Genomic DNA, 25,248 nt, shown 5'->3' on the forward strand with positions numbered 1-25,248 from the left:
ATTTGGAGAGAAAGAACAAAATTTTAAAAGGACCATATACCAAGCTTCTAAATAATTTTCTATGCCCTAATGGTTACTATTACAAATTCACAACATATATTGGGTTAATTCTGCCAAGCTAAACCAAGATACCTTTTAAAAAAACACTTCTGATTTTCAGATGCAAGTTTATATACAATCATAGATTTGGAGGGGACCCAGAGGGTCATCTAGTCCCACCCCCTGCAATGTAAGAATCTCAGTGAAAGCATCCATGACAGATGGACACCCAAGCTCTGCTTAAGAACCTCCAAGGAAGGAGAGTCCACCTCCTGTAATGGAACACTCTGGAGAATCTAAACACTGAACACAAAGAAGTCGCATAAAGTTTCAGATTTCACATTCTTGTTCTGCGTTTGCAGCTTTTTTGTACCAATTGACAGTGTTGAATATTCAAAATATGTTAAGGCGTTGCTATCAGAGAGTGAGTGCCACTCCTAGATGATTTACACAAACACCATAATATTTGTTTTATAAACTAATATAGGGATCTAAAGAGTAGATACCATGTATCTTTGACATCACATTTTGAAGTAGGAACCAGACAGTGGTTTGAAGTATGCTCAACAAACTGGGCCCACCCAATACAAATTTTGACTTTACTTCCTTTGAGCAGGAGATACCTGGTGCCACCCTGATAAATGGTAGGGTAAAAGTATTTCAAATAAACTGCTTCTGAAAGGACCTGCAATTTCCAAAGTAGTTTGCTTAAGTGGCTATGTGGGGGCTGCTGTTTGGAAGAACACAAACCAAAGCTCTGCTGGATTCATGGTGTTCTCTGGATCCCCGCCTCACTGTGCTTTTCTGTCCTTCAAACTTATCCTGTGTTTTACTTTCAATAACCTAGGATCACTTCAATACCGCCCCCATATGTTTTAACATGAGATTTTTCCTTAGTGTCAGAATGTCCCACTGTATTACACAAAGATAAGAGGAAAAGAAGAAGAAGAAGAGAAGAAGAGTCTCAAAGCGGCTAACATTCTCCTTTCCCTTCCTCCCCCACAACAAACACTCTGTGAGGTGAGTGGGGCTGAGAGACTTCAGAGAAGTGTGACTGGCCCAAGGTCACCCAGCAGCTGCATGTGGAGGAGCGAAGATGCGAACCCGGTTCCCCAGATTAGGAGACTACCGCTCTTAACCACTACACCATACTGGCTCTGCATACAAACATCTGTTCGCCTGTCTTTTCTACAACAGTAACATATGTTACCTGCTGATTTCACAAGCGACTCGCCCTTTCATCTCTATGACGTCCGAGGAGGTTGCAAAACCCAACCTCCTCAAAACACGTTTACGACACTTGAGCTCATCCATTTGTAAAACAGTCCTGGCTTTCTTCAGCTCTCGTTTTGCTGCTTTAATGTCTACAGCGATCTGAAGTTAAACACAAGCAAAGAGGTGTTACGAGAAATCAGGCATTAAGACACTTTTGACCCTGCTTCCTAGAAAAAAAACAAAGTTTATTGTGAATGTAAAACTTCAATCTCCACAGGCCACATATACACCCATAGATCTGTGAAGCAAAGGGAGAAACAGATTTGTGAGCAACAAAACCAAAAAAAGTTGAAGAATTCTCCACAGCAAGAATGCATTACTATCATAACTACTGATAAGATTTCTAACCCACCCTTCCCCATAATATCCCAGGGCAGGTTACAACAGTGTGAAAATACAATATTAAAATCAGTTAGAACAATCAAAACAAAGTGGGTACTAGAAAAATATTTCCCAGATGTCAATGTCAGAGTAAAGAGGTGGTCCTGAGAATAAAAGGGCCAAGGAACCACTCTGTGAGGGGGGAATTCAGAGCTTAGGGACTGTCTTCTCCTGGGCAACCCCCCCTACTGGAACTTCAATGGGTGGCAAAATTACCTAAAGGGCCCCATCTGCCAATCTCAATCCCTGACAGAGTATGTAAAAAAGTAGGTGGTCTTTCAGATATTTGGACCTAAGTTATTTAGGGCTTTGAATGCTGACATGAGCACTCTGAACTGGTCCCTGAAATAAACTGGTAACAAGCACAGCTGTTTTAAAGCAGGGATTATATGAGTTCTAAATGATGCATTTTGGACCAGTTAAAAGTTTCCAAGGGGAACCCTACGGGGAATGTGTTGCAATAATCCAACCTGGAAGTTACCAGAGCATGGAGCAGAGTGACCAAGTCATTTCTGTTGCAAAGGGGGAATAGTTGCTTGAGCCTCCAGTGATAATGCTGGATCCAGTAGTAACCCCAAGAGGTCCCTTTCAACACTGTCCAGAACAGGCCATCTCCCCACCTAACAGGGAACTCGGGACACATAACACCCATGTTCAGCTTCCACTTATTGGCTCACAACCAGCACATCGCTGCTTCTAAGCACTGGTCTGATGGGATGGAGCAAGAGATGTATGCTCAAGTACGAGACTACGATTTGAGAAAAAACAAAACAAACCCAGCTGGAATTCTTAGCCCTGTAAAGACTAATTGACACTATCCAGACCACAGGAGGCACTACACCAAGATGCCTGCAGACACACTTCCATCAAGGACAAGAGCCTTGTGGGAAAGTGAAAAGACAGTCACCACCAGCCCGAAAACCCTAAGCCTTCCCAATTCTTTATGCCAATCTGATCTGGAAGAATATCAAATGCAGCAATTTCTCAGAGCAGCTCTTATGATAATGTTTATACAACTGGTTCTTGTACTCAAATGCAATATTCACATACATGCTTGTAATTACCAAACATACACACAGACATAAATTGTGTCTTTTTGCTTTTAATGTTACTCAGAGTGGCATTGCCCTGCCTGCAAGGATTTTGAAGGCAAAAGTCATGGTGTAGACATGTGAGCACCCTTCATGTTAGATGAGATGCATATGTTTTGCTCTCATTTTAGAGTAAGACTACACAGTGAATCTGCCTTGAGCTTCTGGGTGTGAAAGGAAAATCTATCATTTCCAAGTTACAAAAGTGTTTCAGCAATGTGTTTCCGAGAGATATTCCATCCTCAAATTATCTGGAACCTGTGTACTTATGTGGCCCATTGCTTGAAGGCTAATGGAATGACTGACAGGACCGATAACCAGGACAGATTCTTTGACCACCTAGTGCAATATTATCCACTATCTGTCAGCAGATTGGCCAAATGTCTCTCACTTCACCCACCACCTTTTTTAAACTGGAGGTGCTGGGGACTGAGTCTGGGATCACCTGTATGCAAAATGGGTGCTCTTATCTCCCCCTTATTGTCCCTCCAAAATAAGATGCACCTGAAAAGCTTTTCCTTACCTGTGCTTTTCTTTCACAAAGTTTGTACACAGTTTCCAAATTAGAATCATTGTGAAGTGGGTGAGAATACATCCTATGCTCAAACGCTTCTATTTTTTGGATTACTTTCTTCAGACCTGGATCTTTAATGCCCATGTCATCAATAGGATCCAGCAAAGGAACGCCATCAGGGAACCGTTTCTGCACTTCCTTAAAAGAAAAGACAGATAAAAGCAAATGTTTTTTTTTTTTTTAAAAGTGTTTAAAAGTATGACCTCTATTGCATCATGGCATAAAGAAGATGTTTTCAGATCTCTGAGAGTTGATATCATGTATTGGTTAACAGACTGGGCTACAAATAATGAACGATCGAGTTCAAATGTTCACCTGTGCCATGAACTTCACAGTGGTCTTAGGTATCTGATATGGGCAACAACAACACTGACTTATCTTACAATAAGGGTAACAACTAGATCATGAACGTGAAGTACTTTGTTTTTGGAAAAGAAGTGCTATGCACTTTCAGCTTTTCAAAGTTATAGTACCTGTATTGACTTCAGTACGCTCTGCCTGTTATCAAGAGGCCTCAGGTCTTTGGGAATATATAGGCGAACACTGCTGATTGCTGACAGAAGATGCACCAAAACAGGAACAACCTATTAAAACATATGGTGATGGATGAACTAAAAATGCACATTAATCTCAGATTGTTAAGCAGTTATATTGTTTTGTGCACAGCATACATTGAGCATAGCCTAGACTTCTCTACACATAGAGTTTTCAGAAATCATGCTACACATGTGTGTTTAAATAGTGCCTATTGCTTGTGTTAAGAACTACAGCATTCATTTGAGCATTGATTTCCTACGTAGTCTGTTCAATTAGCTTCACAAGTAGTTTTCCTGAAGAGGGGAGGGGGAGAGGCAAGCTCCAAAAATAATAAATTCTGTTTTAAGATATATTGGAAAATGATGACATCTAAACGATGATTTCATATTTACAACTCTGCCTGACAGAACGTCTCCAACTGACCCAAATGGAGTCACTACAATGATCTTCTAACAATGCTCAGTGACAGAATGTGCCTAGCGTGGGGCCAACTGGAATAGTTTCATTATGGCAAAGGCACTTTTTTCTTCTTCTTAAAGTCCACAAAATAAATTGTCAACTCTGTGTTGGAATGAAGTGAAGGGAAAATGTCTTTAATGTTTAATGGCTGCATGAAAAAGGGAACTTTTCTCCTGTCAAGCCAACAAATAGTTTAACAGACTCTCAGAGCCCGCCTAAAAATAAATAAAAAGTCAACAGAATATTAAGGGGCAGATCCTGGGATTTACCACTGAAGCCTGCTATAAGCTTGAATAATCTTTTTTTTTTTTCAGGGCACGGGGAGATGGGAGTTGAAGTAACTTTGCTACGGTTGCTTTAGCCAAGGAGTTCTAAATCACTGTTATGCACCCTCTGTTCTATGTAATTCTCACAGAGAATGGTTAAGGCACAGAAAAAGGAAGGAAGACAAGCTATGGATGTAAAAGAATCCATCTAGCTACCTAATAGTTCATGCAATATTTCTAAGTCTTGGCATAAAATACACAGACTATGAATTATAGGCCATTTCCCATTTTTACAAATCACTTGTGAATATAGCTATGTACATTTGAAAGTTAACCCCAAATGATGGGGGGAAATTAAGAAATGAAAATGCAACAGTTTTTCATTGGCTAAACGTATTATTAGCCAGGCAAGGAATTGCATATAAGATATGGGCGGGGGGGGGGAGTTATTTGTTGTTGTTTTTAAATCCCAAGCAAAAACCAATGCATTACATTGCAGAATTGTATGATCAACTCAAATCTAGTTACCAACTGCCTCTTGGAGGGTGGCTGGGGGTGGGGCTGAATTTGGAATCAGAAGAGTCTGTCAACACTTTTGTGCCATTTTATAGCAGTGTTTTAACATCTGCTACTTACTGCATATGGCCTTGGGCCGTTCTTTAGAAAGACGGCTGGGATATTTTCAGAGCAAGCTGAGCAGCTCAACCCTCATGGATAATAGCTGGTTTTATCTTAATCTTTTTCCATTTGGTTGTACACCTATTGCATTTATTGTACACAGCTGCATTCCTTCCTACTTTAGGGACGACCCTTATAGTTATGTGAATAGCTTGATCACCCATCTACCCAGCAGGGAATGCTGCAAGATGCAATTTCATCGAGTTAGACTTTCACAACCCATAGACCACTGCACCATCTTTTACATCAAAACCACTTCTGTGATTTCCAATGAGAAGCAAACCACTCTTCAGCAAACGATTGAGTCCACACTTATCCCCAGGCAGTGAAATGAGACCTACTTGTTATTATCAATGTATGTCTATCGTTCTTCCATACTTAGGGTTGCCATATTTCAAAAAGTGAAAAGCCATACAATTGTTTTAATTACTTTAGGGGGGGTGGATCTCACCTGCATCTCCCCTTTTTCATCGGGTTTTGCTGGTTTTGCAGCTTCAGTTGCAGAATTTTTTAAGCTTTCTTTGCTACAGTGCAGGAGGACTTCAGCAACATAGAGTGGGTCCAGCTCACCAGAGTTAGGCTACAGTGGTAGCAAGAAACCAAGTTAGTATGAATAAGGAGTTATTCTTTAACACTAGTAAAAGAAGCGTGAGAAACAAGAATGTTTCCATTAGTTAAGTTCTAAATATTCTTTGACTAATATCAAATTATATAGCTCCACATGTTGTTATTCCATATAAACCTGAGAATATTGATATAAATCCACAATAGCTCCTTGGCCGAGGTGGACTATAAGGCTCTTGATCAAATGAAGCCAATCTTTGCTATGGCAGGTTGTTAAGAATTATTAGCTTTTGTTTGCGAGGCTCTTTCAATCCATAGCTACACAGATCACTCAGTCTATGGCTCTCTGCCATAATTTGACAGGAAATCTGAAGAGGGTCAAAACTCCAGAAAGCTTGAGGATTATTCAAAATCACAACAGAAGCTCAGTTAGTATACTGAAGATCATGAAATGGTCTAAAAGGATACTAGCATAGTTAAAGAACAGAGTCAAAGAAGCTCTTAGAGGCAAAAAGGTTTCCTTCATAAAACGTATAAAAGCTTAATGAATTATTTGCATCTTTCTTCACTGCGGAAATGGAGGGCAAATTATGTAACTGCCAAAATGTTTTTTCCCAAGAAGGGAATCTGAAGAACTGAGGATAGCAGTTTGTGACAAGAGCTGAAGTTCTAGAGCTAGAGCCTTATTGACAAAGCTAAAACTGACAAATCACCAGGTCTAAATATTACCTATCCAGGAGTTTTTAAATATACAAAACTGCTTAACTTCTAACAAAAATTATGGATAAGGAAGCACAAAATCCAGTAAAGCAGATTGTTTTAGCAAGCTTAATATGTAGCAATATTGCTGCTTCTCCTAAAGTGACCTGAGTTGTAGATTTGGGCCAACTATTATTTGTGGTAACTGCTGATTTTTGCTTCCCTGCCCCCCAAATTGACTGGCATGTGCAGAAGGCTCAAGCAAGGAACTGGCCTCTCTTCCCACACTGATTTTGAGGCACAGTAAGAATCTTTCACAGTATCTTGGAAGAGGTTCTTGGAAGACCTCCTCCTTCCCCCAAGTTCTAAGCCTAAGAACTTGAGAGATGGGCAACTGTTGTCTCTCTCTCAAGTCTCAACCAGCACAGTGTGAAGCCAATTCAGAGTTCTCCCTGATGCAAAGAAAACTTGGAAGAGGCAGGGTATTTCGCTTTATGCTGGGAGGCACCCAGGGGCAGGTATTTGCCAGAAAGAATCATAGAATCATAGAATCATAGAGTTGGAAGAGACCACAAGGGTCATCGAGTCCAACCCCCTGTCAAGCAGGAAACACCATCAGAGCACTCCTGACATATGGTTGTCAAGCCTCTGCTTAAAGACCTCCAAAGAAAGAGACTCCACCACACTCCTTGGCAGCAAATTCCACTGTCGAACAGCTCTTACTGTCAGGAAGTTCTTCCTAATGTTTAGGTGGAATCTTCTTTCTTGTAGTTTGTATCCATTGCTCCGTGTCCGCTTCTCTGGAGCAGCAGAAAACAACCTTTCTCCCTCCTCTATGTGACATCCTTTTATATATTTGAACATGGCTATCATATCACCCCTTAACCTCCTCTTCTCCAGGCTAAACATGCCCAGCTCCCTTAGCCGATCCTCATAAGGCATTGTTTCCAGGCCTTTGACCATTTTGGTTGCCCTCCTCTGTACACGTTCTAGTTTGTCAGTGTCCTTCTTGAACTGTGGTGCCCAGAACTGGACACAGTACTCCAGGTGAGGTCTGACCAGAGCAGAATACAGTGGCACTATTACTTCCCTTGATCTAGATGCTATACTCCTATTGATGCAGCCCAGAATTGCATTGGCTTTTTTAGCTGCCGCGTCACACTGTTGGCTCATGTTAAGTTTGTGGTCAACCAAGACTCCTAGATCCTTTTCACATGTACTGCTCTCAAGCCAGGTGTCACCCATCTTGTATTTGTGCCTCTCATTTTTTTTGCCCAAGTGCAATACTTTACATTTCTCCCTGTTAAAATTCATCTTGTTTGTTTTGGCCCAGTTCTCTAATCTGTCAAGGTCGTTTTGAAGTGTGATCCTGTCTTCTGGGGTGTTAGCCACCCCTCCCAGTTTGGTGTCATCTGCAAATTTGATCAGGATGCCCTTGAGTCCATCATCCAAGTCGTTGATAAAGATGTTGAATAAGACCGGGCCCAAGACAGAACCCTGTGGCACCCCACTAGTCACTCTTCTCCAGGATGAAGAGGAACCATTGATGAGCACCCTTTGGGTCCGGTCAGTCAGCCAGTTACAAATCCACTGAGTGGTAGCATAGTCAAGACCGCATTTTACCAGCTTCTTTACAAGAATATCATGGGGCACCTTGTCAAATGCCTTGCTGAAATCAAGGTAGACTACATCCACTGCGTTCCCTTCATCTACCAGGCTTGTAATTCTGTCAAAAAATGAGATCAGGTTAGTCTGACATGACTTATTTTTCAGAAATCCATGCTGACTATTGGTGATCACAGCATTCCTTTCTAGGTGCTCACAGATTGTTTGCTTAATGATCTGCTCCAGAATCTTCCCTGGTATTGATGTTAGACTGACTGGGCGGTAATTATTTGGGTCCTCTCTTTTCCCCTTTTTGAAAATAGGGACAACATTTGCCCTCCTCCAGTCTGCCGGGACTTCGCCTGTTCTCCAGGAATTCTCAAAGATGACTGCCAGTGGTTCTGAGATCACATCTGCCAGTTCTTTTAATACTCTTGGATGCAGTTCATCTGGCCCTGGAGACTTGAATACATCTAAACTAGCCAAGTATTCTTGTACTATCTCCTTAGTTATTCTGGGCTGTGTTTCCTCTGCTGAATCATTTCCTCCAAATTCTTCAGGTCGGGCATTGTTTTCTTTATCGGAGAAGACTGAGGCAAAGAAGGCATTGAGGAGTTCAGCCCTTTCTGTGTCCCCTGTTTGCATTTCACCATCTTCTCCTCTGAGTGACCCCACTGTTTCTTTGTTCTTCCTTTTGCTACGAACATACCCATAGAAGCCTTTTTTGTTGCTTTTAACCTCTCTAGCAAGCCTGAGTTCATTCTGTGCTTTAGCTTTTCTGACTTTGTGTCTACACGTGCTGGCTATTTGTTTGAATTCCTCTTTGGTGGTTTCCCCCCTTTTCCATTTTTTGTACACATCCTTTTTTAATCTTAACTCAGTTAAAAGTTCTTTAGATAGCCACCCTGGCTTCTTTAGGCACCTTCCATGTTTCCGTCTCATTGGTATTGCCTGAAGTTGTGCTTTTACTATCTCCCTCTTAACAAACTCCCAGCCATCATGAACTCCCTTTCCTTTTAGTATTACTGTCCATGGGATCTCACCCAGCACTTCCCTAAGTTTTATGAAGTCGGCTTTCTTAAAGTCAAGAAATTGAGTCCTAGTATGCTTGGCTGCTCCTTTCCGTTGTATAGTAAACTTCAGAAGAGCATGATCACTTGCGCCTAATGATCCTTCCACTTCTACCCCATTAACCAGGTCATCGACATTGGTTAGGACCAGATCTAAAATGGCTGTTCCTCTTGTTGCTTCTCCCACTTTCTGGACAATGAAGTTGTCTGCAAGGCCAGTGAGGAATCTGTTTGACCTTATGCTCTTGGCTGAGTTTGACATCCAACAAATATCTGGGTAATTGAAGTCCCCCATTACTACTATCTCCCTTCCTTTTGCATGCTTGGCCATCTGTTCCAGGAAGGCATCATCTATGTCCTCCGTTTGGCTTGGGGATCTATAGTAAACTCCCACAATGAGGTCACTATTATTCTTCTCTCCCTTAATTTTGACCCAAATGCTCTCACTTTGGCTTTGAGGTTCTAAATCTTGGATCTCTTCACAGGTATACACATCCCTGACATATAACGCCACTCCTCCTCCTTTCTTGTCTGGTCTGTTTCTCTGAAATAGATTGTATCCCTCCATTTTTACATTCCAATCGTGGGACTTATCCCACCAGGTTTCAGTGATGCCTATTATGTCATATTTAGTTTGCTGTACCAAGAGCTCAAGCTCATCTTGTTTATTTCCCATGCTTTGTGCATTAGTGTACAGACATTGAAGTCCATTAGTCATTCCCCCGTGTCTCTTATTTAAGGATTTTTTCCTCCCACCACTAGGTCTGCTTGCTGTTTGCTCCATTTGGTCTATGACATTTGGATGATCATCTTCATCAATTAATAGACTCCTACCTTCAGGAGCACTGTCTCCCTCCCCCACATTAGTCAGTTTAAAGCCCTCCTGATGAGGTTTCTTAGTTTTTTGGCAAAAACATTCCTCCCAACCGTTGTGAGGTGCAGCCCATCGCTTGCCAGAAGTCCATCCTCAAGAAACTGCAGTCCGTGATCTAAGAATCCAAACCGTTCCTGTTTACACCATTTGCGAAGCCAGCTGTTTACTTCCACTATTTTCCTCTCTCTCCCTGGGCCACGTCGTTCAACTGGGAGGACAGATGAGATGACGATTTGTGCATTTAATTGCTTCAATTTCCTGCCCAGAGCCTCGTAGTCGCTTTTGATCTTCTGGAGGCTATTGCTTGCAGTGTCATTGGTTCCCACATGAACCAAGAGGAAGGGGTATTTGTCAGTGGGTTTTATGATTCCTTGCAGTCGTTCAGTTACATCTTGGATCTTAGCCCCGGGGAGACAGCACACTTCCCGAGACATCTTGTCAGGCCCACAGATCACTGCTTCTGTTCCCCTCAGTAGGGAATCCCCTATCACCACTACACGCCTTCTCTTAGGTTTGGTCAGGGTTCTTCCGTGAGCGGTCCGTTCCAAGGTCGCCTGCACATTCCCTGAGGACTGACTTTGCTGCTCATCTTCATATACGTGATCGACTGTAATGAGGGAGAGATCCTCAAATGGAGTCTGCTCTTCGTCTTCCATGCTAGGGGAGAGGACCTCAAAGCGATTGTGTATTTCTAGACAATCAGAGCGAACCCTGGGCCTCCTACTTCTTTGAGTCACGTTTCTCCACATATCGGGCTCCTGTGTTGGTGAACTAGCCTCCTTCTCAGGGGAGTCCCCTGTCTCCTCCTTGGTGGAGACGGTGTGCTCTGTTGCTTCCAAGAAGAGCTCCAGCTCTCTAATTCTTTGGAGCGTAGCTATACGTTCCTCCAGTTGCTGGACTTTGTCTTTTAGGAGGGCAATCAACATGCAATTGCTGCACGTAAAGCTGCCTGCAACCTTTGGCAAGATGGCAAACATTGCGCAGGAACCGCAGGCGACTGCAGCTGTTCCCTCCCCCTCCATCTTGAGAATGTGTCGTTGGGCTTGAGACTAACTCCCCTAAATCTAAAAGATGGTTCAAACTGCGCGCTCCTTCTTCAGCCTGCCTCAACAGAAACCCTGCCCCCTCTGACCTTTGACCAGGGGAAGCAGCTAATCAGCCACAAGAATCACACACACAAGAAAACCCTTTTGGCTCCTTCTTCAGCCGCTGCCCTGCAAACACTGATAAGCTCCTCCCACAGCTAATCACCTGCCTCAACAGAAACCCTGCCCCCTCTGACCTTTGACCAGGGGAAGCAGCTAATCAGCCACAAGAATCACACACACAAGAAACCCCTTTTGGCTCCTTCTTCAGCCGCTGCCCTGCAAACACTGATAAGCTCCTCCCACAGCTAATCACCTGCCTCAACAGAAACCCTGCCCCCTCTGACCTTTGACCAGGGGAAGCAGCTAATCAGCCACAAGAATCACACACACAAGAAAACCCTTTTGGCTCCTTCTTCAGCCGCTGCCCTGCAAACACTGATAAGCTCCTCCCACAGCTAATCACCTGCCTCAACAGAAACCCTGCCCCCTCTGACCTTTGACCAGGGGAAGCAGCTAATCAGCCACAAGAATCACACACACAAGAAACCCCTTTTGGCTCCTTCTTCAGCCGCTACCCTGCAAACACTGATAAGCTCCTCCCACAGCTAATCACCTGCCTCAACAGAAACCCTGCCCCCTCTGACCTTTGACCAGGGGAAGCAGCTAATCAGCCACAAGAATCACACACACAAGAAACCCCTTTTGGCTCCTTCTTCAGCCGCTGCCCTGCAAACACTGATAAGCTCCTCCCACAGCTAATCACCTGCCTCAACAGAAACCCTGCCCCCTCTGACCTTTGACCAGGGGAAGCAGCTAATCAGCCACAAGAATCACACACACAAGAAAACCCTTTTGGCTCCTTCTTCAGCCGCTGCCCTGCAAACACTGATAAGCTCCTCCCACAGCTAATCACCTGCCTCAACAGAAACCCTGCCCCCTCTGACCTTTGACCAGGGGAAGCTAATCACCTGCCTCAACAGAAACAGGCCGCTGCCCTGCTGTAGTTACTGTTGCTCACCTAGACCACAATTTAGTTGCCAATGGCTGCGTTTCAAGTATTTATATATAAAAGACAGATACAGCAAAAGCCTGTTGGCAAAGGATCAAATCAGAGGGCAAGAAGTGAAACACCTCACCTCATCATACAGCATGCTAAGGATATTTGCGTCTCACTTCCTTTTGAGAGAAAAAAAAAGGCTTTGCTTGACAGGCCATAGCATGTGAAGAGGACTATCAGAAGACATTGGAAGAATTTCACACTGTATCACAGATAGCTTTAAAACGGCCAGTTGTAAACAGAAACACATGATTTGTTCCACTATTAGATTACCCAATAATCAAAGTATTTATTCATAAAGACAGTTGTGGATAATACCATCCTTGTTCGTACAAAAGATATTTACAGCAGCTGTTTTAATTTTGGTTTAAAGAGCTCTGTTTATTTGTGTCATCTGAACTGCATTTGAAAATGCAACCCATATGTGGAAAAGCAGCTTTAAGCCAACATGTTAAAACATGTGCTGTTTACTCAAACTTGGAACAGGCTGACATATGCATAAAATACTCTAAGGGCACACAAAACAACCAATACCCGGTTACATCATCAGTACTGGCTGCACTTTAAAACAGGTAGCCAAGTATGTCATGCAGAAAACTCCAAAAGGGAGTCTTTTTTAAATTCTGCTGGTAACATACAGCGTGCGTTACACAGGGGAAAAGAGAAAGATGCAAGTTAAAATAACAATACAAAGTTAGTCTGTCACCATTAAAAAAAAATATCTAAATTATCTGGGTCCCATCAGTATCTTAAAAATTAATCAAAACAGCAAGTGAGAGTAGGCAGCGCTAGGAAACCTGAGGACATTATTCTTATTTTAAAGTAACAAAGATTTTACATGGCATCTAAATATGAAAAGTTGTTCTAATACTGGCAATTAAAAAAAAGCACAGGGAAATACAGGATTCCTTGAGCAGATGGTAGCATATTAGTTATGAACTCTGAAGTGTCATTTTAAAATATGGCTTTTTTTCCAGTCAGGTATATATTTATCTACCAGTGGAAGAAAAGGCCATCGGATATCATTTTACCTTCACATTTGATTTCTTGGAGAAGTTCACCACCACGCCCCAGCCAAAGTCATCATCTTCATTTTTCACCTAAAATCAAAATCAAGCTTGTATATAAAGCTGCATCTGAAACAATAATTTATAACATATTCTGACCTTAAGGGAAATTACATCATTTGTAATACAGACGGTTGCAAACGATCACCAAGTCCAGAAGTGAATTTGGAAAGAAAGTTGGTAATTATATTGTTCACTTCAAGGACAGCCGAGAAATCAGTGAAAATTGCACACGCCAGCCGCTCTCCCTGCTTCAGCAGAAGCCCTTCTGTTTGTGGGGTGGCAAATGTGGATGCAAGCTAAGAAAATTAACAATCAATAAATGTAACAGCCACATGTGTAAACAGCTGCCAAACTGCAACATGCTGGTCATTTGGGCTGGATTTAAGTAACCAGTCGTGTTAGTGGAGGTCAGCTACTGCAACAGGGCTTTCCCTGATTCTTTTCTCTGCCCCACAACCCATTTGGCTGTGGAGGGGGAGGATAACCCCACAAATAGTGGGCAGTTGGGTGGGATCATTTCATTATCAGTTTTCAAGATATATCACATTAATCTCCTATGTAGTGCAATGCCTAGTATTAGAGAGGCAGCGATATGGCCCATACTGGAGCTAGTTGTGAATGGGTGACAGTAGGAAGGTATTTTCTTTATAAACAAGACTAGAATTGACTTTTCCAATTTCAGGGGGGAAATGACGAACTAAGATTTAGAAATAATATTTTTTTCCTAATCATGCTAAATGTCCCGAAACAAACAGATAAAGCAAATACCGCACATAAAGCAAAACTCTCAGGAACATACTCCTAACAAAACATAGAATTTATATGAATGAGGGAGGGGGGAGGAAACTCTAGATAAAACCAGAACAGAACAAAACACAAATAAAAACAAAATTTACAATGTGAACTTCGGAGATACCTCTTCTTTCCTGTGGTTATTTTTCTCGGTATGATGACATGTTTTGATATTATTAATACTTTTATTATGCTGCACTGTTTCTGAAATGTTTCATTATATAGTAGTTATTACTATTACTTATTGTTAATAAATGTACCTTGTGCATCTCATTAATGGAGTGTTAAGACCCACAGGTGCAAAACCCCAACATTATGGTGGCACAGGAGCCTCGTAGAAGAAGAAGAAGAAGAAGAAGAAGAAGAGGAGGAGGAGGAGGAGTTTGGATTTGATATCCCGCCTTTCACTCCCTTTCAGAAGTCTCAAAGCGGCTAACATTCTCCTTTCCCTTCCTCCCCCACAACAAACACTCTGTGAGGTGAGAGGGGCTGAGAGACTTTAGAGAAGTGTGACTGGCCCAAGGTCACCCAGCAGCTGCATGTGGAGGAGCAGATACGCAAACCCGGTTCCCCAGATTACGAGACTACCGCTGTTAACCACTACACCAAACTGGCTCTCTGATCCAGAAGAACTGGATGGTAAAATGCTTGTGTTTCTACTTTAGAAGAATGAACATTACAAAAAACGTAGAAGGGGGGGGGGGAACAACTTACTTTTACCAGCCTCCCTGGCTGTAAAAAGGGCAAGCAGTACTTTGGCTTGTGAATGTACTCTTCTATTTCTTTACCCAGTTTAGCCAGCTGTTGCCTGATTTTATAGTAAATGACCACATTTTCCTCATTTGGAATTTCAATCTCATTGTACTGCTGTTCCAACTTACTGACCTCTGCAAATAAATATTGTAAAATAAACAGATTATATGAAGCGCACGATAGTATAGCAAACCATGGGCAAGAGTATTCCTCAAGGAAACACACTATGCATATGTAGAAGAATCCCCCCCCGAGCATCTCGTTTCCCCTCCATTTCCTTCCTCTTCCTGGCAGGGGCCCTCAACACCCCAGGGTGTTACAGGGAATAACCTGATGCAGTGCCAGCATGCCAACTGGGGGGGGGGGGGGGCGACAGTGAAAGAGCATTCTTCTATCCTCTATGAGGCTGCCTCTGGGTGTTGCACCCATGCGGAGAAGGGTACTGGCTTACTATTAAAAATTATTTTGCTAGAGAATATTCGATGCTCACTTCCAAGGACTTTACAATTTAAGTGCACACTCAAGATATGCTAGAAAATATAATACACAAAGTGTGAATGCAACAGAATTGTGCCAGCAGACAGATGCACTGTATAGGGATGCTCGTCAGAAAGCTGCATTTGCAGCATTCAACACTTGGTTTGTTAAATATTTGAACATCCGAAACCTTCCTTCAGCTATACTCAGTGGCTGGGGATCTGACAAGCGGACAGTAAGTCCTGTACTGTATATCCAAGGAGATTTTGGGCTTGTGCTCTTCTCAACAACTACCTCCTGCCTCCACCCACTCCAGACGCAAGATGGCAAATTCCTTTTGAAAGGGAGGCTACTCGCAAAAGCAGCTTATGATTTGGCACGGGCACCTGTTATTAAAAGAAAATAAGACCGAAAAATCCATGGAACATTCCCAAGCTTTTAGGATCTTGGCAACTGGGGCGAATGATGGTTCTTGTCAACTAAGTTCATATTCATTAGAAACAGGTCAACTGGCTCTGTGGCGAATACTGTGCAGGTAAGCCCATGGAATATAAATCACGGTCGGCAAATTGACGAAACAATTAAGTATTTCACATAACTTACTTTCAACTACTCCTGGAATAGCTCTGTAATGTTGGAATTGGTAAAAAGATTTCTCTAACATGTATTCTGGGTTAATTTCTTCCACACGCAGCAGATTTAATACCATGTTGTATGTCAAATGGAAAGCACTGTTTAGAGGGTCAGCAGATCCCTAAAACAGAGAAATAAGATGAGCAAAAGCAGGCAGCATTCATGTTTAAAACATTTTATCTTGGGAATACAAATGGAAGCCTGACATTTCAAATCCCCAAATTGTTCTTTACAGTATGTTCACATGCAATTTATATTGCAAGAATCATGCAAGTGTTCCAGGATGGTATTTCAAGGTAAGCGTTACAGAGAGACAGACAAACCTAGTGGATCTCTGTAACGCTTACCTGGGAATGTGTTGCCTATGGAGCAGCTGCCATTCCCAGAAATGGGAGAAATTCATGTGCAAAGAAAAGTTACTGGACTAGGGCCTATGGCTGCAGTGTTCCTTTCGCACTTGAGAGATCATGTTAACCCATCTAAGAAAAGCTGAGAAAAGTCTCACAAAAAGTAAGACTGTCATCCTAACACATACAAAGAGAAAACTACATCTGAACTTGAAGTCAGTCTTTCACTTGCATTATTTAATAATGATTCCACCCTCTTAAAATATCAGCTTAAATATTTGATATGTATCCAGCTAAAAGAACAGAAAGGAACCATTATGGATAATCTGGATAATCTCTAAGGAAATTAAAAACACACAATGCAAAGGTTGAATGTATAGCTTCAACTTTAAGTGACTGTATTCATTTTTTGAAGGCAGGGAGGAGACAACAAAATAGAAGAATATAGGATTACGAACCAGGGAAGATTTAAAAAACAAAACAAATTTAAAAACTAACCCACCAATGACAGACACTTGCTATATTGGTATAAAAAGAAAATTTGAGTAGCTAGGTTAAAGCTAATTTAGCAGCTATTATAGATTATGAATGACCGGTTCAGAACAACTTTTGATTTGAGGGACCAAACAATAAGCATATTGCTGCTTCCAATAATGGCAGCTGTACAGAGAAGCTAACCAGTCCTTATGATGGAAAGCTGCTGCCACAAGGAGAAATTGTGAGCTTCTGCTCAGCATTATTTTTACCAAGAGGCATATTATAAATGGATCAAGTGTGGAAGAGCTAGCAATATTGGCTCCACCCCCTGACACAGGCAAAGGGCTCTTTAACCCACTGCTCCTCAGGGTGATCAGCAACAGAGGCCTGGGTAGAGCTATCCCCTTACAAACTTCAACTGCTCCAGGGTACTGAGCTGCTGCAATGGTCTTTTATCATTGCTTGCACTGTCTTGCATGCAATAACCTAGTTTGACCTTTCTGTGTTATCTGTAACTTCCCAATTGTGAGCCTCCTACTGCAGAAATGGTGGTTTCACATCCTAGTTAAGAAACCAAGATTACAGCACAGTTCACACATTTGGAACTAAAAGGGAACTGTGGTTTAAACAAACCATGATAGAAACAATGAATTTAAGCACACAAGGGAAAGAGAGAGGGGAGAAGATGAGGGTCAATGATAGCTCTCAGCTTAATAATGGTAAAAGTCGTTCTTTTCTTCCTTGAGGGTGAAAGACTTTCCCATTGATGTAGAATGGAATACCAATCATTGTCAGCTAGTTATTTTGTAATGCTCTAAGAAGGGAGTCTATTTTGAGGCAATTTATTTATTAAATCCCATGTTTCCTCAAGGCATTGTTCTCTCTTCTGTCTATCCTCACAGCAGGCCTATGACGTACTTTACAATGAGAGTATAGGGCTGGCTCAAAGTCACCTAGCATCATTGCTAAGCAAGGATATCTGAATCTACATCCCCACAGTCCTATACTCCCAACTATTCAATGAAGGTTGGACCATACGTCAAGGATTTGCTGGTACTCAACAAAAGACAAAGCTTTTCATATCATGGGTTATGAAGTTGGTTTATGAAACAAACCATAGCCAAGATTAGCCAAGGTTGAAATATAGCACTAAATTACAGTTAATAAAGAATGGAAGCAAAAGCCTCTCCTCACAATTGTGCTGGGGGCAGGAGAAGCAGGTGACACAAAGGCTTATTGAAACTTGTTTCTGTCATGATAAACCATGAGGTTTACCATAAGGACTGAACTGGCCCAAAGTTATATCAAAACACTTGTCCCACCCCCTTTGTATGGCTGTAGGATGCCAATTACAAAGGGTTACTGCAAATTGTAGGAGATGGATAGAATCAGATTGCCAGCTGAAGTTTGTGACTTCAAGGAACCTGTCAGTGAAGGAAGAAAAATAAAGACTTGAATTCAGGGCTTTGAGATGTGTTTTATTCAATGTGTGCATATTGCATTACACCTAAAACTGATGACAGCTTCCCTAGGAAGTTTCCCATTTTCGCGCACACTACTTGTTGTTATGGCCTTAATGGCTAAAATAATAAACATTTAACTAACACTTTTACTTTAACATCCTTCCCACCCAGTTTTGTTTTCCTTTTTTTAACTGAAAAGCACGCCATAAAATACTGCACTATGACCAATTTGGCAAACACAAAGCAGTTGCCAAGGAACTTAATTTCGGCAATAAAGCAATCTGGCACCTGCAGAGTGGGCAAAGAAAAAGGGGAAATACTAACAGCTCAACATTTTCCAGAGATGGAAAAGCACATCAAACATAGCTATGTAGGCTTCAAACTGTATGACACAGGGTGGACCAACGTCTATCTTGAATGGTCTGTTTCTTCTTCTTCTTCACAGGAATCCCTGTATTTCGGTGCTGGGCTTTAAATTTTCAGAGGAAGAGTGAATTGCTCAGGTACTTCCAAACCTCCTCCCCACCGACCACTTGAAAATTGCTAGGGAACTTAATTCTGCCTGTTGTTCAGCAACTGTCATGAACTGTGCTAAAAGCTACAGTGCTTTTTAAAAGACAGATGGAATTCAAATACAGTAAGAAATAAAAGAAGCAATAAAATACAATTAAAAACGAGTATGACTAATACACAGGGACATGTGAGAAGAGCCTGCTGGATCAGGCCAATGGGCCATCCAGATCTCACAATGGCCAACCAGATGCCTGTGGCAAACCTGCAACCAGGGTCCAAACACAAGAGCACTCTCCCCTTCTGTGGCTTCCAGCAACTAGCATTCAGAAGCATACTGCCTCTGAGTGGGGAGGCAGAGCTCCTGACATGGAGGCAGAGAGGTTATTGCCCCCTCTCCACTCACCACATGACTGACCTGATGAGCAGACCATTTGCTTTGTCCTCATCATGAGGCTGGGCAGTGGTTGAAACCTCTGCACCCTGGTGGGAATGAAAATCACCCACTCCAAACACACCCAACTCAAGCATCTGATGAGCAGGAAGAGAGTAATGAGAAGTGCTTGGATACAGGGAAGAGGCTGAAGAAACCCCCAAGAAAACCAGATGCTGGCATAGCCACCCCTCAAGTTCCCTGGCACCACTGCTCATGTGTGCTGCTTTCCAGACATTTCCTCCCACTGCAGCCACCTTCTCTATAAGACTTGGAGCCATCATGTGCTTCCTCCGCCTCCCAGCCCTAATCCTCAATGTGGAAGAGGACATAAGGACATGTGTGCACTTAAGCAGGCCTACTCAGGCGTAAGTTCTCTGGGCATAGTGTTGTCACTGTTCTGAAGCCCAGAACTGCATTTATTACCCACCCTCCCTCTTTATTTCCAAACTCTTACAGGAACAGCTGGTTACACCACTACAGTTTGTGTGAAAGGGAAGGCAGATGCAACCTCTTTCGGTGCTGTTTCCCAGAAGGTGCAAATGGCAGCAGCTCTAGTAATGCTGGTTCTAGCACCTCAGCCAATTCCACTGTGATTAGCAAAATTGGGGGGGGGGGGGGGGAGCGGCAGATCCAGCCCACCCTCTGCCACCACTGTTCTAGAAGCACTGAATAACTTGCTGTCACTTCTTCTGCCTGAGGTGAACAACACTGCCTGATGTGTTTCTTTAGGAGCAACACTGATTGCAAATAATTGCAAAAATTTGGTAACAAAAAAAAAAAAAAAAAGATACCATTGTCAGAAAGCATGTAATTCTACTAGATAGAGGAACTACATACAGATTTAAGGACGTGATACTGTAGTTTCCTGAAATGCAAGTCCGTGATATGCTGCCTAGTAGATTTAAGCCTAATGTAAAAATAAGCCTGCCTGGAACAAATGTTTAAAAATGGGTTTGAAGTGAAATTATTCTAGCTGCTGTGCTCTGAGTAGCAAAGCATTGAACATACTGACTGCTGCTGAACTGCCCTGGCTATTCATCCATGCCAGGCTCTGGGCTGGCAGGTCACATCCCTTGGCAAACTGAGGTCAGTTAAGTTTTCAAAGCCTGCCCACACATGGAGATGCTTGGAAACATATGCGAATGAGCTTGATGCAAAACCAGACAAGCCTGCAATTAAGTCTGTGTGTTCAGCTGATGTTTACACATGGGCTCTACACAGCTGGACAGATTCCACTGGCAGCAGCTTGAAGGTTTGTGTCTCTGTCTTGTCATAAACACAGAGATCAGGAGACGATTTCCAACAAGAGATTAGCTTTGGGGGTCGACTGTAAAATATAGGCTCCTCCAGTAAGAAATAACATGAAGGAAAACTGAATGAGAATGAATACAACAGAGCAGCAGGGGTGGCTAACCTGTGGACCTCCTGGTGATGTGGGACTCCCAACTCCCTCCAGCCACTGCCAGAATAGCCAATAGCAAGGGCGGTGAGATATGTAGTTTCGCAACTGGTTAGTAACCCTGTGTTTGAGAAGTGCTTTTGTCATGAAGTATCCACAGCGTTCTTCACAAGGGCAGCCAGTTATTTAAGAGGGAGCATCTGGCAGACCGAAGCGTGGGAAGTGCCACAAGTTGTGAGCCAAAGAGGTCACAAAATCAAGTTCAACTCCCACAGGTTTCAACAGATTAAAAAGACATATGTTCAGGATTCCAGCCTAGGTAAATTATATTTCCAAATGAATTGTCATTTTATAAAACTAAGCTGCTACAAATGAAAAGCCTGCAAAAAAACCAACCATGGGAAGGTTTACCAATTACTGCATGGAGTCAAGGCAGCGCACAGACACCTGCATGTGTACTAGAGCTCTTCAGGACTGCTCTTCTTACTCGTGTCCCCTGAAAAATCACTCCTCAAGCTTAGGGGGGACTTTTGGGAGAACTGTTCAATGAGGCACGAGGCACCATGGCCTTCTGAAAAGCAGGATCTCCCACCCTTCATGGAAACGCTTTGCAGGCAGGCAGAGACCTCTTGGGATCCCAGTCTATAAAATGAGCAATTTAGAGATCCAGGCTTTCTTTCATTTTGCCAAACCTCTTAGGACTCAAACCTGCATTGCAAATTAAGCTTTCCAGCTGAACTTTCTTGAAACAGTCTGTTAATTGAATGGAAGTAAGATAATACTGCTCTGTTTTCCCCAATCTGGAATACATTAGCCACAACTAAGATTAACCATAAAAGTTTGTTGTACTATAGGATAAAGTATTGGCCCTTAATACAGTTTGCTATCTAAACCAGGATACACATAAAACTTGCTCAATTTTACTTAATATACGTATTTTTCTGTCTATAAGATGCCCCCATGTATAAGACACCCCCTATTTTGGGGACTCTGATTTAAGAAAATGGGGGGGGGGGGGAGATGGCCCCCATGTATAAGATGCCCCCAAATATTGCACATTATTTTTAAGGGGGGAAACCTAGTCTTATACACGGAAAAATATGGTAGTTTAAATTTGGAATTACTCCCATAACCACCCCCTTCTTTGCTCACTGTCACGAAGCCTTTAGAAGCAATGCACCTCATGGATTCAAAAGACAGGGGAAATGCCAATTCCTGACAGTTTCCCACTACAACGATAGTTCCAAATAGTGGTTCAAATCCGTTAGTTATTTTAAGCAGGTGCATTACAGAGATTAATAGAACCGTATTACTGGCATCTTCCAATGAAAGCAACTAGAGTATACAAGGTGCTCATTTTCTGCCCTACAAGGAAGCACAAAATGCTGCAATTAACATGGGTCTGCCACCAAAGATGGCAGGCCAGCATAAAGTTCCTCCTCCTTCATAACATGTAGTGCAGATTACTCCATTTCCCAGCATCTTACTATGTATTTCCTCACATCACACTTGTTGCCGTTGGTGTAGAAATACAGTGGGCAAAGGGTGAGTTGTATTACAGATGTGGAACTGCAATGTGTACTGAGGCAACTGGGAAACTAACATCCTCTTTTGTGCAATGCATTCTCTGCCCCAGGGAGAACATTAAAAACCCAAAACCAAACACTCACCACATTATGCACAAAATGGGCCACATCACTCTACTCTGAATTCACTCTTATCTATAACAAGAAGTTACTAAACGCCTGCTTTGTTATCAAATCTGGAACCCTCCGGTTATGAAAAATGGAAGTCTAGCGCCAGCTTCTGATTCCCATAAAGATTACAGGTTAAGATCTGTACTTCAGCTGACTGGAGGATGGGGGACCAATGCAAAAACCAACCAGCAGCATAACCTTGCACAACTATTATCCTAAATGAAATACAGGATTAATATATCACTACAGTAACTACTGTTGGAGGAAAGTTAAACTTAAAGAGCAGTATTTCACATTATGCTCTTTATACACCTTTAGCAATATTCTTGTCAGAGATCAAGATACCTTAAGAAGTTGTTTTCCAATTGTTGGGCTCATCTTTTCATCCACCATCAGAATAACTATTCCCCTATCATCCATGCCTCGACGTCCGGCACGACCAGACATCTGAATATATTCACCTGAGGTGATCTGAAAGAATAACAAAATTAGACAAATAGACATACGTGCAAAAGGAAGTCAAGGCTCTCAGTCCAAATGGGAGGGAAGCTACATGAGGGATGATGCAGGAGGAGGGGATACAAAGACTGAGTAAGAAGCAGTATTTTTAAAACATTCTTTGCATATAAGAAGTGACTGCGCTAACAGTATTTCAGTATTCCAAAAGTAAGGTAACTAACAGAGAGAAGGGAGGCAACAACAGAAAACTGAAGCAGCAATCTTAAGGTTTGTGAAGTAACAAAGAACTGGTGAAACAAAGGGTGTGTATAAAAAAATAAACGGAAGGCAAAATCCAAGCAACAACATGTAAATGTTTGGAGACAATGTCTTTAGAATCAGCAACAAAGGAAACCCTGAAATCAAGCTCAGCATGCTAATGGTAGCTTTCTGTACTCAGACTGATGGGTCATAAACTTAAGTGACTTCAACTATGTGTTGCAGCATCTTGCTCATCCAGCATGTTGTATCTGCTTACCCATCGGAAATCCTTCCCATCAAACTTTCGGGCACTTGTGAACAGCACTGTTCTTGCCGGCATGTTTATTCCCATAGCAAAAGTCTCAGTTGCAAATAAGGCCTACGGAAGCAAAGCAATGAATAAGAACAAAGTAACTCTGTTTTGGAACATGAGATGAAGAAGACTGAACTAAATTTCCCTGCATTTGGATGGACTATAACCCAAGAATAAAGCTAGGCAACTGAGGGCTCAGGGGTATCTGGCTTCCAGACGTTTACTACCTGACTAGCATACTACCTCTGATCCCAAGGATATATCTTTATTAGCCATGCCCTTCTGTATCAGAACAGTAACAGGCAGAGGGCTCTTTAAGCTATTCTGTAGCATGGGCAACAAAGAAAGGTAGAGGTGTCTGTTAGTTAGCAGCTGGCTTGAATGTGAGAAAGTCGCAAAAATTAAGCGAAAGGATCTGTCAAAAATTCTCCTGCTCTTCAAGTCAAGGAGGAAGTTGTAGAAAAACACTTGATTCTTACAGTGTTCGTCAGCAAGAATGTTCCTTCAGCTCTCGCTCAACTCACACCTTTGGCCCCTTTGCAATATTTGTTGCTGAGTAGGACCTTACAATATTGCACACATTAGTTTAGTTCAGAGATAAATGCCTTGTCCATATGACTGCATCACAAAACCCAGCAATTAACAACTAAAAAGCTCCTAAGAAGCATTTTATGAAGGAATTTGCTGTGGTTTTTAATTCATAATCTGGTGTTTCATGGTGCATTCTGTGGTGACAAAGATCCAATGTGTAATGACACTCATAAAGTGAAGGAAATTACCAATATATGCCTAATAATACATACCTTGATCAATCCTTCAGAGAAAAGTATTTCTATGGTTTCCTTTAGAATAGGAAGCAACCCCCCATGGTGGATTCCAATGCCTCGCTTCAAAAGTGGAAGAACATGCTCAACCTGAGAACAAATATGGATCACATATTTCACCCACAAAAGTAGGGATCAAACCTAATTACATAGATTTATCAGGCTTGTAAGTAGTCACTTGCCTAACTGCTTGTTGTAAGTATTTTCTCCAGGCTAAATGAAAGGATTTACAAAGACTAGCTATTTGTTTTGAGTCCACAGATCACTAATTTAGGCATGTGTGGCTACATGAAATTTCAGTGAGCAAATGTATTCATGGATTTCCTTGTAAGTCTAAAAGAGAGCAAACTAAGAGTCAACTCTTACATCCACTGAACACATCATCAGAACGTTGCTTTCCAAGGCAACAAAGTTTTGTCTACATTGCCTAGGATTCCAGACAGGCCATTCAACATGATAGAGCGCTTTATTTTTCTAAACTCATTTATGAATGTTAAGATGGAAACAGGTGTTGGACATTACTTTTTGGTGGCCATGTAGCATAAACTCACTTTAACGTCCCACTTTCAAAATGCACAAAATGCACAGTCTAAGAATTCTGAACAGTCTTAATTATCCTTAAGCACTCACTTGAGGAAGTTTTTTGTCTTCATCAGACAAACAGTCAATTGCATTATTAAACACTTCTTCAACCATCCTTTTTTCTTCATCTGAAAAAATGAAAAAATCTCTTCATAAACATTTTTGTTTCCATATATAAAAAATCATGCTTGTAACCCAAAGGATACAAAAGTACCACCAAAAAGCCCTCTAAAAAAAGTCTATGTACAAAATAACTTGACTCATAAATAGTAATGGGGATGCGGGATAAATTGGTAAGATGTTTTTCTTGCCATGTTACACAGCTCAGAGGCTGCTCTGGGTTCTTTAAAGAACCCTCTACACCACACCCATTATAGAACTGTAAATACAGGAAACATAAATAAGTCAGATTCTGGCACTTTTAATAAGTTTATATAAGAATTCATTAAATGTTAATTATACGTAACAAGAACATACAAAAATTCTGGGATCGACCATTTTTTTCATCTGTTAAACAAT

The 25,248-nt window shown here is 41.9% G+C and overlaps 1 protein-coding gene across 1 annotated transcript in view; it reads right to left on the reverse strand.

The window, feature by feature from the left end:
* MTREX (Mtr4 exosome RNA helicase) overlaps positions 1 to 25,248 on the reverse strand; it is a 44,197-nt gene that overhangs the window by 6,434 nt on the left and 12,515 nt on the right. The window contains exons 12-22 of the mRNA XM_083404521.1: positions 24,778 to 24,857; positions 24,127 to 24,237; positions 23,288 to 23,389; positions 22,657 to 22,782; positions 15,953 to 16,103; positions 14,834 to 15,006; positions 13,289 to 13,357; positions 5,752 to 5,880; positions 3,834 to 3,944; positions 3,310 to 3,498; positions 1,250 to 1,413 (exon numbers count right to left, since the gene is read on the reverse strand). Of these exons, the coding sequence (XP_083260647.1) occupies positions 1,250 to 1,413; positions 3,310 to 3,498; positions 3,834 to 3,944; positions 5,752 to 5,880; positions 13,289 to 13,357; positions 14,834 to 15,006; positions 15,953 to 16,103; positions 22,657 to 22,782; positions 23,288 to 23,389; positions 24,127 to 24,237; positions 24,778 to 24,857 (1,405 nt within the window). The remainder of the gene's footprint in view (positions 1 to 1,249; positions 1,414 to 3,309; positions 3,499 to 3,833; positions 3,945 to 5,751; positions 5,881 to 13,288; positions 13,358 to 14,833; positions 15,007 to 15,952; positions 16,104 to 22,656; positions 22,783 to 23,287; positions 23,390 to 24,126; positions 24,238 to 24,777; positions 24,858 to 25,248) is intronic.

The sequence above is a fragment of the Podarcis tiliguerta genome (genome assembly GCF_965153285.1).
Source record: "Podarcis tiliguerta genome assembly, chromosome: 11".
NCBI lineage: Eukaryota > Metazoa > Chordata > Lepidosauria > Squamata > Lacertidae > Podarcis > Podarcis tiliguerta.